The 15104-nt window shown below is 45.3% G+C and overlaps 1 protein-coding gene across 1 annotated transcript in view; it reads right to left on the bottom strand.

Annotated features, from left to right (window-relative positions):
- Positions 1 to 15104, bottom strand: part of LOC115140753 (zyxin-like) — a 35955-nt gene that overhangs the window by 20435 nt on the left and 416 nt on the right. Inside the window, 7 exon segments of the mRNA XM_065007495.1 lie at positions 617 to 758; positions 842 to 1405; positions 2900 to 2992; positions 3652 to 3739; positions 3741 to 3820; positions 3823 to 3908; positions 4590 to 4876. Of these exon segments, the coding sequence (XP_064863567.1) occupies positions 617 to 758; positions 842 to 1405; positions 2900 to 2992; positions 3652 to 3739; positions 3741 to 3820; positions 3823 to 3908; positions 4590 to 4860 (1324 nt within the window). The 5' untranslated portion in view covers positions 4861 to 4876.

Below are 15104 nucleotides of genomic sequence, written 5' to 3'. Positions count from 1 at the left end.
ACCTGTAGGTGCTGAGGTGATGAACGGAGGGTGTGTGTGTGCCTGTAGGTGATGAACGGAGGGTGTGTGTGTACCTGTAGGTGCTGAGGTGATGAGCGGTGGGTGTGTGTGTACCTGTAGGTGCTGAGGTGATGAACGGAGGGTGTGTGTGTACCTGTAGGTGCTGAACGGAGGGTGTGTGTGTGTACCTGTAGGTGCTGAGGTGATGAGCGGAGGGTGTGTGTGTACCTGTAGGTGCTGAGGTGATGAACGGAGGGTGTGTGTGTGTACCTGTAGGTGCTGAGGTGATGAACAGAGGGTGTGTGTGTACCTGTAGGTGCTGAACGGAGGGTGTGTTTGTACCTGTAGGTACTGAGGTGATGAACGGAGGGTGTGTGTGTGTACCTGTAGGTGCTGAGGTGATGAACGGAGGGTGTGTGTGTACCTGTAGGTGCTGAACGGAGGGTGTGTGTGTACCTGTAGGTGCTGAGGTGATGAGCGGAGGGTGTGTGTGTACCTGTAGGTGCTGAGGTGATGAACGGAGGGTGTGTGTGTACCTGTAGGTGCTGAGGTGATGAACGGAGGGTGTGTGTGTACCTGTTGGTGCTGAGGTGATGAACAGAGGGTGTGTTTGTACCTGTTGGTGCTGAGGTGATGACGGGAGCGTGTGTGTCCATGTCTTTGATGAATGCATTGGTCATTCTCTCCAGCTCCTCCACCTCCCTCATGGAGAGAGGAACACCTCCACCTGGGACAGAGACAGGCCCAGGAGGCGAGGGCTGGGGGACAGAAAACACACATCTAACAGGGGGAGTACTAAACACACACACACACACTCACCCCAAAGGGTTTCCTAACATACCTTTGATGAAGGGGGAGATTTCATTGGCTGGCTGAAAGAAGAAGGTGATGTCATCGCTTTGGGCTGAGGAGGGGGCACGGGAGCAGGAGGGGGCAGGCTCACAGTCATCTGAGAGTCAATGGAAGAGGGCTTTGAGTGATTGAAGGCTGGGGGAGCCACTTTGTTGGCTGGTGGGGCGGGAGGAGCGACAGGAGGAGGAGGGAAGGAGCTGGCTGCAGGGGAAGGTTTAGGAGCAACACCAAATGGAGCCGGGGCGTGGTTCTGGTTCTTCAGCCCCACAGGAGGCACGGACGTCCCCGTTTTCATGCCCCCAAAAGCCTTAGGAGCCATGACTGGGGCTTTAGCAAATGGCTGTGGGGCAGGAGCAGGAACTGGGGCGGATATAGGGTTATTGGCTTGTCGGTGTGTCGTCCGGAGTTTGAGCTCCTCGGCCCAGGGAGCGGGAGGGGGCTTGTCTCCCATCTCTGGAGGGGGGAGGAAGGAGAGGTTGGGCTTGGGAGCAGTGGGGGGAGGACCTGCAGGCTTGGGGGCAGGAGGAGGAGGAGCTGAGTACTGACTGGGCAACTGGGGAGACAAGATCAGACAAGAAAACATTACAGGCTATATGTACTGAAGAGTTGAAGAGAACTATGAGACAACAAACAACTACAAGCTGTTGTATTGAACTCAAACCTCCTCTTACACTAAAAGCATTCGGAACTGAGTGCCCCTTCAGCTATTTTGGAAGTTTTCCAGTTGAAAATACAATGTTCTATACAGTACTATTTGAAACATTTGAAACAATCCACCCTCCTTAACAAGCCGGCTGTGTTTTTAGGAACGGTGAAAACGGCTATTAGTATCATTCAAGTACAGAATTCAAACATTTTAAAAGGTTGCAGGTAGTGATTTTCTATCGTATCAAATGTTCAACTTCCACAAAGCACAGGTTCTGAGTCATACAGAGGAACTTGAGCTCATCAGTAGTAATCTGTCTCTGACATTCTTATCAAGAGCTTGTGCCAACATTTCCCTGTTCTGATCCAGTTCCTCCCAGGAGGATAAAAACACTCTCCATTTATGGCTCTTTCCCCAGACCGCTGGCTTGGCCCCACACACACAGGCCTGATCACAATGGAGTTGTGTTGTGTACCACTCTCCCTCTCGGTCTTGCTTGGTCCCTCTTTCTATTTGCATCGCCATCTTTCTTTATATACATCATTCAGTGTGAGTTTCTCTGCATCACTCACTTCCTCTGTTTTTGTACATCACTCTCTCATTGTCTGTCTGTGTACAGTAACGAACAGCTTACTCATCCTAGATCCATCAGCCTGAACAGACACAAAACAGCCTGGCATCTGGCCAAACGGTTTCCCCTGACCTGCTCTCTCTCCCCCTTTCTCTCTACCTTGGAGGCCCCTTTATTCAAACTTCTGAGTCAACGTCCCCTCTTTTTCCCTCCCTACTCCTCCATGTATTCCCCCTCCCTACTCCTCCATGTATTCCCCCTCCCTACTCCTCCATGTATTCCCCCTCCCTACTCCTCCATGTATTCCCCCTCCCTACTCCTCCATGTATTCCCCCTCCCTACTCCTCCATGTATTCCCCCTCCCTACTCCTCCATGTATTCCCCCTCCCTACTCCTCCATGTATTCCCCCTCCCCTCCTCCTATTCCCCCTCCCTCCTCCATGTATTCCCCCTCCCTACTCCTCCATGTATTCCCCCTCCCTACTCCTCCATGTATTCCCCCTCCCTACTCCTCCATGTATTCCCCCTCCCTACTCCTCCACATCGCATCTTTATTTCCCTCCATCTTCTCAGTCCCAAGTCTTTCCTACTCTCTCTGTATCATACTATGTCTACTGCAGTCTTTTGTTACAGTCAGTTTCCCTGTTGGTTTAGTGACGTTGTGTGCTTCTATGAAGCTCTACAGTCTATGAAGCTCTACAGTCTATGACGCTCTACAGTCTATGACGCTCTACAGTCTATGGCGCTCTACAGTATACGAAGCTCTACAGTATACGACGCTCTACAGTATATGAAATACTTTCCCTCCTCCCCCTTGTCCTTCTCTGTACCTTGGGGTTGAAGGGTCCTCTGGTCTCCATCTCAGACAGCAGGTCAGTCAGAGAATCCAGCTGTTTGTCAAAACTAGTCTGCTTTGCCAGACGCTGTGTGGGTGGGGGGTGAAGAGAGAGAGGGAGAGGGAGAGAGAGTTGATCAACAGGCTGAATCTTGACTTGAAAAATGTAGCAAACTCCAACTGCCACCTAAATCATACACTTGTGTCAATGGGGAATGTGCACAGAAGTGTACTGATAGAACAGAATGTAACTGATTTGCATGGATCAGAACATAAGCACTCACATCACGTTAGGCAATAGACTTCCACATCTGTTTACTGGGGACATCCACCATGGTAGTAGATGTGTGGATGAGAGTTCTGGCTGTCATCCAACACAACTACACCAATACAATGTGCTTTGGGACCTTATGGAAAGTTCTATATTTAAGCAATAAGGCACGGGGGGGTGTGGTATATTGCCAATATACCAACGCTAAGGGCTGTTCTTATGCACGATGCAATGCGGAATGCCTGGACAGACCTTAGCCATGGTATATTGGCCATATATCACAAACCCCCGAGGTGCCTTATTGCTATTATAAACTGGTAACCAACGTAATTAGAGCAGTAAAAATACATGTTGTCATACCCGTGTTTCACGATCTCATATACCACAGCTGTTAGCCAATCAGCATTCAGGGCTCAAACCACCCAGTTTATAATACAGAAAGCATTCCATTCTTATGATTATTAACCCAGACTCACCTGAAAGTTCTCCCCAGCACTGGGGACACTGCTGGGACCAGAGACTGGGAGAGGGGGAGGGGGTGGTGGAGGAGGGGAGACGGGGAACGGGGAGACAGGCATTCTCCTCAAGCGGGGCGGGGGGGAGGGGCAGGTCATCCACTGCGGGAGGGGGAGGGAAGGCGGGGGAGGGGCATCAGAGGCTGGGGGTGTGGTTGCACAGTTGGGGGGAGGGGCTGGCAGCTCATCGTCCAACGGAGGAGGAGGGGGCGGGAAGTCTAATAGAAACGGGGAGGGTTGATTGGTTAAATCAAAGGCATGGCAATTCAATGGTTTCTAAACGTTCTATAATTAATTCAAAACCTGTCATCTATTCACTGCACCCACCCAGACACTCATTCAAAACCTGTCATCTATTCACTGCACCCACCCAGACACTCATTCAAGGGAACTCAATGACAATACAGTTTCTACACACAGAGACAGTGAAATGATACTGTCAAGAAAATAGACTTGAAGGGATAAGTAGGTGGGTAAGCAGAAAAACAGCTTAATTGCCAGAATCTGGCAGTATCCCTTTAAATGCAGTAGAGTGTGTGAGAAACAGGAAAGGTGAGTTGACGGGATAAAGGCAATGTTGCAGTCTACCAATCTGTTGGGTTGCCAACACCAGGCTCAAACTCTGGGATCCAACATCCTTGTTTAGAAACAAAGATAAATACTTGTAACTAAATAATAACATGCTTGATGCTTCTGTTGCGAGATAAGTCTGGTCCTAAAACAACCCCTAGCCACTTCCCCTAACCTCTACCACCATCTTTTTACACCTATCCAGTTACTTCACATCTGCACTGTGAAGGGAAAGAGATTAAGTGAAGAAGTTAGGGGTCACATTGAACCAGACAACTAGATGCATGGGATAAATGTTTACAAAATGACAAACGAAAACGGCCAATCACCTTCGCAGAGCGATGGTGGGGGTGGAGGCATCACTCCAACTCGACCAATGACAGCTGTGCCGACACCGCGTGTTGAGACCAGGCTGGGGGGAGGAGAGGGACCTGCGGGAGGAGTTGAGCCCGGGGAAGGCGACGGGTCGGACTGGCTTTTGGGGCGCGGCGGGTTGACCGAGGCAAACTTCTTTGGCTGGTTGTAGAAGGAGGGGGTGGTGACTTTGAGGTTGATGGAGGAAGTCACCATGAAGGGTTTACTGCCGCTGGAGTCAGCCATGTTGTCTTCTTACTGTCTGAGGAGAGAAGAAGAGGACAGCTGTTGTTTATGACCATATTGTTTTTTTTACGACGATTTAGAAGAGGACAAACACAATCCATCCAAATCAACACAAACTCAAATGAGCGGTAGGGAGGCTGCCAACTGTTAAAGAGATGGCTGTGTTACAGAGGAGGTCTAGCAAACCTGGAGGCCAGCTGTAGAAACGATAACAGAGAAGATAAAATAAACCTTTGATATAGAAATGAACCATAGAGCATTAGCTTATCTGAGGTGAGCACACAGAGCTTTTGAAACAGTAGGGGAATATTTCTCCTTGGTGAATTAGTGGGGACACATCAACAAAGGATCTAACAACCCTGTAGCCTAACTACAGGAGAGAACCTCCAAAGCATGCATGCATAGAAACACACACACACACACACACACACACACACACACACACACACACACACACACACACACACACACACACACCTGATAGATCTTGACTGCTTTACACAGTACCTCACCTCAGATTGTAAATACACACTAGCCATTCCTTAGGCTCAGTATGGAGAGAGGTATACCGTAACCATAGCAGCACTTACAGCTGCTTCAAGGTCCACTCTCAGTATGAAACCGTTCATTGTAATAAAACAGTTGAGAACTACAGCATGGTTTACTATAGGGCTGACCGGGTCGGACCTGAGACGGGTAAAACCACCATAACATGTTCATGTGAGCTACGTCAAGGAGAGGGTCATTCAATGTTAGCTCAAATATTTACCTCACGTGTTTGTGGTTAAAAATGCTGACGTTACCACAGAGGCTCTATCTCAGATTCCCCAAACGCCTGTGGCCCTGTAGGTGACCCCTGGTTAAACAGAGACGTGGGCCCTGTAGGTGACCCCTGGTTAAACAGAGACGTGGGCCCTGTAGGTGACCCCTGGTTAAACAGAGACGTGGGCCCTGTAGGTGACCCCTGGTTAAACAGAGACGTGGGCCCTGTAGGTGACCCCTGGTTAAACAGAGACGTGGGCCCTGTAGGTGACCCCTGGTTAAACAGAGACGTGGGCCCTGTAGGTGGCCCCTGGTTAAACAGAGACGCGGGCCCTCTCTCTCAGTACCTGTCTTAACGTTACTTTCAGCTAGACGCTAGGCTGTTATCGTGCCCTACAGAGTATACAGTGCATTTGGATTCCCTTTTTCAACATTTTGTTAAGTTACAGCCTTATTCTAAAATTGATTAAATAATTCCCCTCCCCCCTCATCAATCCACACAATACCCCATAATTACAAAGGAAAACAGTTTTTTTGCAAATGTATATATATATATTTTTTAAGACATACCTTGTGTAAATAAGCATTCACACCGTTTGCTATGAGACTCCAAATTGAGCTCTGGTGTATCCTGTTTCCATTGAACATCCAGATGTTTCTACAACTTGATTGCAGTCCACCTGTGGTAAATTCAATTGATTGGATATGATTTGGAAAGGCACACACCTGTCTACATAAGGGCCCACAGCTGACAGTGCATGTCAGAGCAAAATCCAAGCCATAAGGTCGAAGGAATTGTCCATAGAGCTCTGAGACAGGATTGAGTCGAGGCACAGATCTGGGGAAGGGTAACAAAACATTTCTGCAGCATTGAAGGTCCCCAAGAACACAGTGGCCTCCAACATTCTTAAATGGAAGAAGTTTGGAACCACCAAGACTCTTCCTAGAGCTGGCCGCCCAGCTAAACTGAGCAATTGGGGGAGAAGGGCCTTGGTCAGGGAGGGAGAACCATCAGAAGGACAAACATCTCTGCAGCACTCCACCAATCAGGCCTTTATGGTAGAGTGGCCAGGTGGAAGCCACTCCTCAGTAAAAGGCACATGACAGCCCGCTTGGAGTTTGCCAAAAGGCACCTAAAGGACTTTCAGACCATGAGAAACAAGATTCTCTAATCTGATAAAACCAAGATTGAAGTCTTTGGCATGAATGCCAAGCGTCACGTCTGGAGGAAACCTGGCAACATCACTATGGTTAAGAATGCTTGCCTCATGCTGTGAGGATGTATTTCAGTGGCAGGGATTGTGAGACTAGTCAGGATTGAGGGAAAGATGAACAGAGTAAAGTACAGAGAGATCCTTGATGAAAACCTGCTCCAGAGCGCTCAGGACCTCAGACTGGGGCAGAGGATTAACTTTCAACAGGACAACGACCCTAAGCACACAGCCAAGACAACGCAGGAGTGGCTTCAGGACAAGTTTCTAAATGTCCTTGAGTGTCCCAGCCAGAGCCCGGACTTGAACCCGATCGAACATCTCTGGAGAGGCCTGAAAATAGCTGTGCAGTGACGCTCCCCTCCAACCTGACAGAGCTTGAGAGGATCTGCAGAGAAGAATGGGAGAAACTTCCCAAATACAGGTGTGCCAAGCTTGTAGCGTCATACCCAAAAAGACTCAATGCTGTAATTGCTGATAAAGGTGCTTCAACAAAGTACTGACTAAACATTTCTAAAAATCAGTTTTAGCTTCGTCATTATGGGATATTGTGTGTAGATTGATGGGGGAAAAAAACAATTAATTACATTTTAGAATAAGGCTGTAATTTAACAAAATGTGGAAAAAGTCAAAGTGTCTGAATACTTTTAGAATGCACTGTATATAACGACACTGATGGGTCCTAGTCAGCGTCTGAATACTTTTAGAATGCACTGTATATAACGACACTGATGGGTCCTAGTCAGCGTCTGAATACTTTTAGAATGCACTGTATATAACGACACTGATGGGTCCTAGTCAGCGTCTGAATACTTTTAGAATGCACTGTCCTATATATACGACACTGATGGGTCCTAGTCAGCGTCTGAATACTTTTAGAATGCACTGTATATAACGACACTGATGGGTCCTAGTCAGCGTCTGAATACTTTTAGAATGCACTGTATATAACGACACTGATGGGTCCTAGTCAGCGTCTGAATACTTTTAGAATGCACTGTATATAACGACACTGATGGGTCCTAGTCAGCGTCTGAATACTTTTAGAATGCACTGAATGCACTGTATATAACGACACTGATGGGTCCTAGTCAGCGTCTGAATACTTTTAGAATGCACTGAACGACACTGATGGGTCCTAGTCAGCGTCTGAATACACTGACATTGATCAGCGTCTGAATACTTTTAGAATGCACTGACACTGATGGGTCCTAGTCAGCGTCTGAATACTTTTAGAATGCACTTTAGAATGCACTGAATACTTTTAGAATAACTGATGGGACACTGATGGGTCCTAGTCAGCGTCTGAATACTTTTAGAATGCACTGAATGACACACTAGTCAGACACTGATGGGTCTAGTCAGAATACTTTTAGAATGCACTGTATATAACGACACTGATGGGTCCTAGTCAGCGTCTGAATACTTTTAGAATGCACTGTATATAACGACACTGATGGGTCCTAGTCAGCGTCTGAATACTTTTAGAATGCACTGTATATAACGACATTGATGGGTCCTAGTCAGCGTCTGAATACTTTTAGAATGCACTGTATATAACGACATTGATGGGTCCTAGTCAGCGTCTGAATACTTTTAGAATGCACTGTATATAACGACATTGATGGGTCCTAGTCAGCGTCTGAATACTTTTAGAATGCACTGTATATAACGACATTGATGGGTCCTAGTCAGCGTCTGAATACTTTTAGAATGCACTGTATATAACGACATTGATGGGTCCTAGTCAGCGTCTGAATACTTTTAGAATGCACTGTATATAACGACATTGATGGGTCCTAGTCAGCGTCTGAATACTTTTAGAATGCACTGTATATAACGACATTGATGGGTCCTAGTCAGCGTCTGAATACTTTTAGAATGCACTGTGTATAACGACATTGATGGGTCCTAGTCAGCGTCTGAATACTTTTAGAATGCACTGTGTATAACGACATTGATGGGTCCTAGTCAGCGTCTGAATACTTTTAGAATGCACTGTGTATAACGACATTGATGGGTCCTAGTCAGCGTCTGAATACTTTTAGAACGCACTGTGTATAACGACATTGATGGGTCCTAGTCAGCGTCTGAATACTTTTAGAACGCACTGTATATAACGACACTGATGGGTCCTAGTCAGCGTCTGAATACTTTTAAGATTGATGGGTCCTAGTCACTGTATAGCGTCTGAATACTTTTAGAACGCACTGACACTGATGGGTCCTAGTCAGCGTCTGAATACTTTTAGAATGCACTGTATATAACGACACTGATGGGTCCTAGTCAGCTAGTCTGAATACTTTTAGAATGCACTGTATATAACGACACTGATGGGTCCTAGTCAGCGTCTGAATACTTTTAGAATGTCCTAGTCAGCGTCTGAATACTTTTAGAATGCACTGTATATAACGACACTGATGGGTCCTAGTCAGCGTCTGAATACATGCACTGTATATATAACGACACTGATGGGTCCTAGTCAGCGTCTGAATACTTTTAGAATGCACTGTATATAACGACACTGATGGGTCCTAGTCAGCGTCTGAATACTTTTAGAATGCACTGTCTGAATACTTTTAGAATGCACGACACTGATGGGTCCTAGTCAGCGTCTGAATACTTTTAGAACGCACTCTATATAACGACATTGATGGGTCCTAGTCAGCGTCTGAATACTTTTAGAACGCACTGTATATAACGACACTGATGGGTCCTAGTCAGCGTCTGAATACTTTTAGAATGCACTGTATATAACGACATTGATGGGTCCTAGTCAGCGTCTGAATACTTTTAGAATGCACTGTATATAACGACATTGATGGGTCCTAGTCAGCGTCTGAATACTTTTAGAATGCACTGAAAATAACGACATTGATGGGTCCTAGTCAGCGTCTGAATACTTTTAGAATGCACTGTATATAACGACATTGATGGGTGCTAGTCAGCGTCTGAATACTTTTAGAATGCACTGAAAATAACGACATTGATGGGTCCTAGTCAGCGTCTGAATACTTTTAGAATGCACTGTATATAACGACATTGATGGGTCCTAGTCAGTGTCTGAATACTTTTAGAATGCACTGAAAATAACGACATTGATGGGTCCTAGTCAGTGTCTTTTTTTAAATTTTATTTTTATTTCACCTTTATTTAACCAGGTAGGCTAGTTGAGAACAAGTTCTCATTTGCAACTGCGACCTGGCCAAGATAAAGCATAGCAGTGTGAACAGACAACACAGAGTTACACATGGAGTAAACAATTAACAAGTCAATAACACAGTAGAAAAAAATGGGCAGTCTATATACAATGTGTGCAAAAGGCATGAGGAGGTAGGCGAATAATACAATTTTGCAGATTAACACTGGGGTGATAAATGATCAGATGGTCATGTACAGGTAGAGATATTGGTGTGCAAAAGAGCAGAAAAGTAAATAAATAAATAAAAACAGTATAAAAACAGTATGGGAATGAGGTAGGTGAAAATGGGTGGGCTATTTACCAATAGACTATGTACAGCTGCAGCGATCGGTTAGCTGCTCGGATAGCTGATGTTTGAAGTTGGTGAGGGAGATAAAAGTCTCCAACTTCAGCGAACCGTCTCACCGTTGGATCATTAACAAGCCTAATGGCTTATGTCTAGAAACATGCTTTTGTCCATCATGTGAAATGCTTTTGCTAGAGCAACAACATATTTAAGAACCATTGCCATAGTGACAATATAAATGGGTTTCCTCAGGTCTTGTTTGTTTTGGAAGGAAAAGCAATGCCCCAGAACTAGCCTAGTACATGCTCCGATGTGGGCTTGTGATGCGGGTGACTGATTTCTTTCTCTATGATCAGAATCAGCCCTTAGACGGGGAATGATTTACCACCCAGGCTTGACTATGTTACGCCATGTCAGTTTCATGAGAAACTTTACGTAACTTCCTTCCCATGGTTACCAGATTTCTGTGAAATATGACCTATAATTAATTATATGAGTGAAAGTTATTTAATTTTTATTAAGTAGGTTAAAAAGCAGCTTTTCTGTGTTGGAATGGTGTGGGTGTACCCCAAGGACAGAATGGTGTGGGTGTACCCCAAGGACAGAATGGTGTGGGTGTACCCCAAGGACAGAATGGTGTGGGTGTACCCCAAGGACAGAATGGTGTGGGTGTACCCCAAGGACAGAATGGTGTGGGTGTACCCCAAGGACAGAATGGTGTGGGTGTACCCCAAGGACAGAATGGTGTGGGTGTACCCCAAGGACAGAATGGTGTGGGTGTACCCCAAGGACAGAATGGTGTGGGTGTACCCCAGCGACAGAATGGTGTGGGTGTACCCCAGCGACAGAATGGTGTGGGTGTACCCCAGCGACAGAATGGTGTGGGTGTACCCCAGCGACAGAATGGTGTGGTTGTACCCCAGCGACAGAATGGTGTGGTTGTACCCCAAGGACAGAATGGTGTGGGTGGTGTATACGGTTCATTAAAAATGTTAAGGCAAGTAGACAGCCGACTCTCAAGCTCAGCCAATCAGTTAACATGACATCATGTTCTAGGAGTAAATAGCAGGCACCTTTTTAAAGGGTCTGTGTGATACAAGTTGGTTGGTAGATTTTTTTAACTGTTTTTTCTCCAATTCATGCTTTGGTCGCAAATACGAGTACAGGACGAGTTAACAGAATATGAACTTTAAAAAGTGAGATTTAAACTTGACAGTTACCTTAAGACACATTTCTTAAATAGTTTTTCAGTTTGAAATTGAGGTTTCCACATTGCATGTAGCGGTGACTTGGGGGCCTTGACACAAGTTCTGACAAGATAAAGACATCAACCGTGGGTGAAAGTATTCCTGAAATGCTGACTCAGGCCTCAACACAGTATGAAGAAAAAAACAGTGTAAGTAAGCTAACTGTTTGTTAGGATCCTCTGGAAAACACAGCGTTTTCAACATTTCACTCCTAACTTCGTACGTTAACAGTTCAAATGCTGACAGGAAGCCAAAGAGAGAAGATATCATATTTGCACTCACAAGCCCCTTCAAAGTGAGCAACAAAAAGCCACAAACTGTTAAAAACTTTTCTATTTTCAAAATGGATTTACTGTTAAATAATGCAGAGAAGAGCAGGATGAAATATTAAAGGCAAATGACCAAAGGGGACATCAACCAATCTGGTTGCCCACCCTAGCACAGCTTGCTACAGCCTGTAGGCTAGCTAGCTGTCTTATATTTCCAAGACCACACAAAGCAGTCTTGGAAACTGTCTGTAAAAGTCCAACCTAGTAAGAGTCCAACGCTCCACTGACAAAGCGTTGGCTCCTCTCTGTGATGAAAGAGCCTGCATCAAGCAGAGCAGACCTCCCCTGTAATATCCTCAGTCAGACAGAAACCTGCTCTCCTTGGCCAATAGAACCCTGTTGAAACCTCTGCTAATGAGGGCCAGTGCATTGGATACCAGCAGACTGTTCAGTTGTGAGGGAAATATTACGAGTCTTTGATCTAAAGGCTTTGTATCTTTCTAGAGAGCCAGCGCTCTACACTAAGTGGAGGCAGAGAACTTGGCTTATTGGTTCTAGTGCTCATTTAAAAGTGTCTCATTATATTAGCCGACTGTAGAAAGCCCTGGGGATAATGCATGAGACGGTCACGGGACTGAGACATGCTAGGAGCAAACGTTCCTCATGGTGCCCCTGGAAATAGACCCGATTTGAGGAATTAAAAAAACAAATAACGCTGTAAACGTCATCCTACATAAGTCAAGTGATTTTTTATGATGTATTATTTAATTCACTACTCAGCCAACTGTAAAGGCATTGACAAAAAAACATTCCCCACAGATTCCATGTGGCTGTAGACCTGGCTAATGGTTTTATATGGTGAGGTCAGCTGCAGGCTCCTCCCAGACAGTCCTCTAAGCCTAACTAAAGAAACCATTGTGAAATTGGATCCAGAGATGAGACCCATGGTGAGAACGTTTGGCACTTCAGTTGAATGACATCAACACCATGGTCTGCTTTTTCCTTTCCCTCCATCTCCAATCTGCTCCCCCTTTCACTCCCTAAATCACTCCTACCTCAACACCCCCCCCCCCCCCCCCAAAAGCTCCCTCCTATCATTTCAGTTGGATGACATCACCACGGCCTGTATTTCATCATCTTAACTAGTTTTACAGCTTGGCTATGAGGCGACATCATGTGTGCAGAGAGCGCTAAACTCATACAAACCGTCTACTGTAAATAATAGCTCTTAGCTTATCGAGTACGTTATGATTTCCACATGGTCGGTTGGTCGTCGGTCTACAAAGGAGGATTAGAAGACAATTCATTTGGTAGAGGAGATGATATTTGAGATGGTATCAAGGCCCAGACATCGATTGAAGCATCGTTCTGTGTTGGATGCGGATGGATGGGGCTAGAACACTAAACACTTACAGTACACTGTTGTTTTACCACTGGCTGCTGGTCTGTAAGTGTTCACCTGAGAGAAACAACACCAACAATAGATACTGTGCCAGACCAATAAGAACACTAGTGACAAGCCAACACGCTGCTTGGGGGCGATCGCTTTGGAGTCCAGATGAGGAGTAGAAAACAGGCAGAAGCACTTGATTCTGAAAGCCACTCTTGAACTAGGGATGAGATTTGCCAGGGACGTCACGATACAATATTATCACAATAATTAGGTGACGATACTATATGTATTGCGATTCTCACGATTCTATATGTATCACGATGCGATACTGTGATTTTATTGCCACTCAATGTGCCAAACATGCTGCTCACCATACATCTACTGCAGAAGGACAAGAGAGAGTCATGAGAAAACAAGTTTTGATCAGTCATGGAAATAAATGTGCTGAAAACAAATTGGCTCCATATTTAAAAAGATTGAGTACAAGCTATGAAGGAAAAATTATTATTTGATAAAATTGCGATATTGTCAAAACGATACATTGTCAAAAATAATATCCTGATATATAACTGTAACCCCCACACACACACACACTATATTGGACCCTAACACCTAACCCTATCGTTACCATGACCCTAGCACAAAATCAACAACAAAAATACTTCCCTACTAGTCCCTACTAGCTCATCAGCTCTGACGCCAGTGTTGTCCTCTCTAGCATGGCCATCTAGTGACTACCCTACAGTTGCTAAAGCTCCATCGTTGTCCCTGAGTTTCAGCACAGACACGCGTGGTGAGTTGATGCCTATTCGGCAGCTAGGTTAATTGATCATGCTACTTTGTATGCGTTGGTTGTTGGCAACCTTGTACTTTACAACGTTTTTGGAACAGATTCCTGTAGGAATGTTACACAAATGTTAATCACCCATTTCACTGTCAGTCTACAGCTGCTGTTTATGAAGCATGTGATGAATAACATTTGATTTGGCCAGTGACACTTTGCTTCTTGAAAGGGGGGGGGGGGAATACCAAAAAGAGTTTGAGGTGATTTCCCCTTTAATTGCACTTTTGTCTATTTGGCTGGAAAACTACCACAGCACTCAGTTTTAAATCTATATTCTCTCTTTACATTTTAGTCAGTGGGTTTGCGTGAGAACAACCATCTTGTGAAACAATGGAATCCCGTTTTGGGTGAAATAACAGCTGGTAGGAACTTGATGGATAACCATGATCCACTGTATTGCATTAGCGCCCCACCCACCTTTTAGCATGCCTATGATTAGCTATGGTAGGTCTGCTAAACTCAAGACAGCTAAGAACACATACTATACAAAATATCCGACGATCATCAATGAATCATCCATGTAGTCATAGCTAGGTAAAGTCTATCTAACCCTGATTCAAGAGAATTGCAGTGTGTGTCAATCCGTCTTGATAGCCCTGGTCTAGCATTCACCTGCATACAACCCAGTGTTGAAATAACTTCAAAACGGCAAATGTATATAATAGCTACATATAAAAGCGCAATCTGTCTAGACATGCTGGCTAGTTAGTTTGTGCACTCACCTATATTTTTGCTGACTAGCAGCCTCCCTACAGTTGGTAGCTAGCCAGAGGTTGTAGAGGGCTAACGTTACTTCCTCGCCTCTCTACTTCGATGACACGGTTTATCGTTCTCAACCGGCCCCTTTCTATTTATTCTTCAACGGCAGGTCAATCTGTACCCTAAATGGATGTTGCCATCACCCTTTCCCCGTATATTTTCAAAGGAATGTGAGATTTCTGTCTGGCTAATCAGCCAGCTAACTATTCCTCCTAAACTGTACTTCCGGTTACAGCCTCTGAATTTTTCTTTGTCGTGAGCGAGCGGGAAT

The sequence above is a fragment of the Oncorhynchus nerka genome, linkage group LG3, assembly GCF_034236695.1.
Source record: "Oncorhynchus nerka isolate Pitt River linkage group LG3, Oner_Uvic_2.0, whole genome shotgun sequence".
NCBI lineage: Eukaryota > Metazoa > Chordata > Actinopteri > Salmoniformes > Salmonidae > Oncorhynchus > Oncorhynchus nerka.
This window is presented reverse-complemented; position numbering and strand designations above follow the sequence as displayed.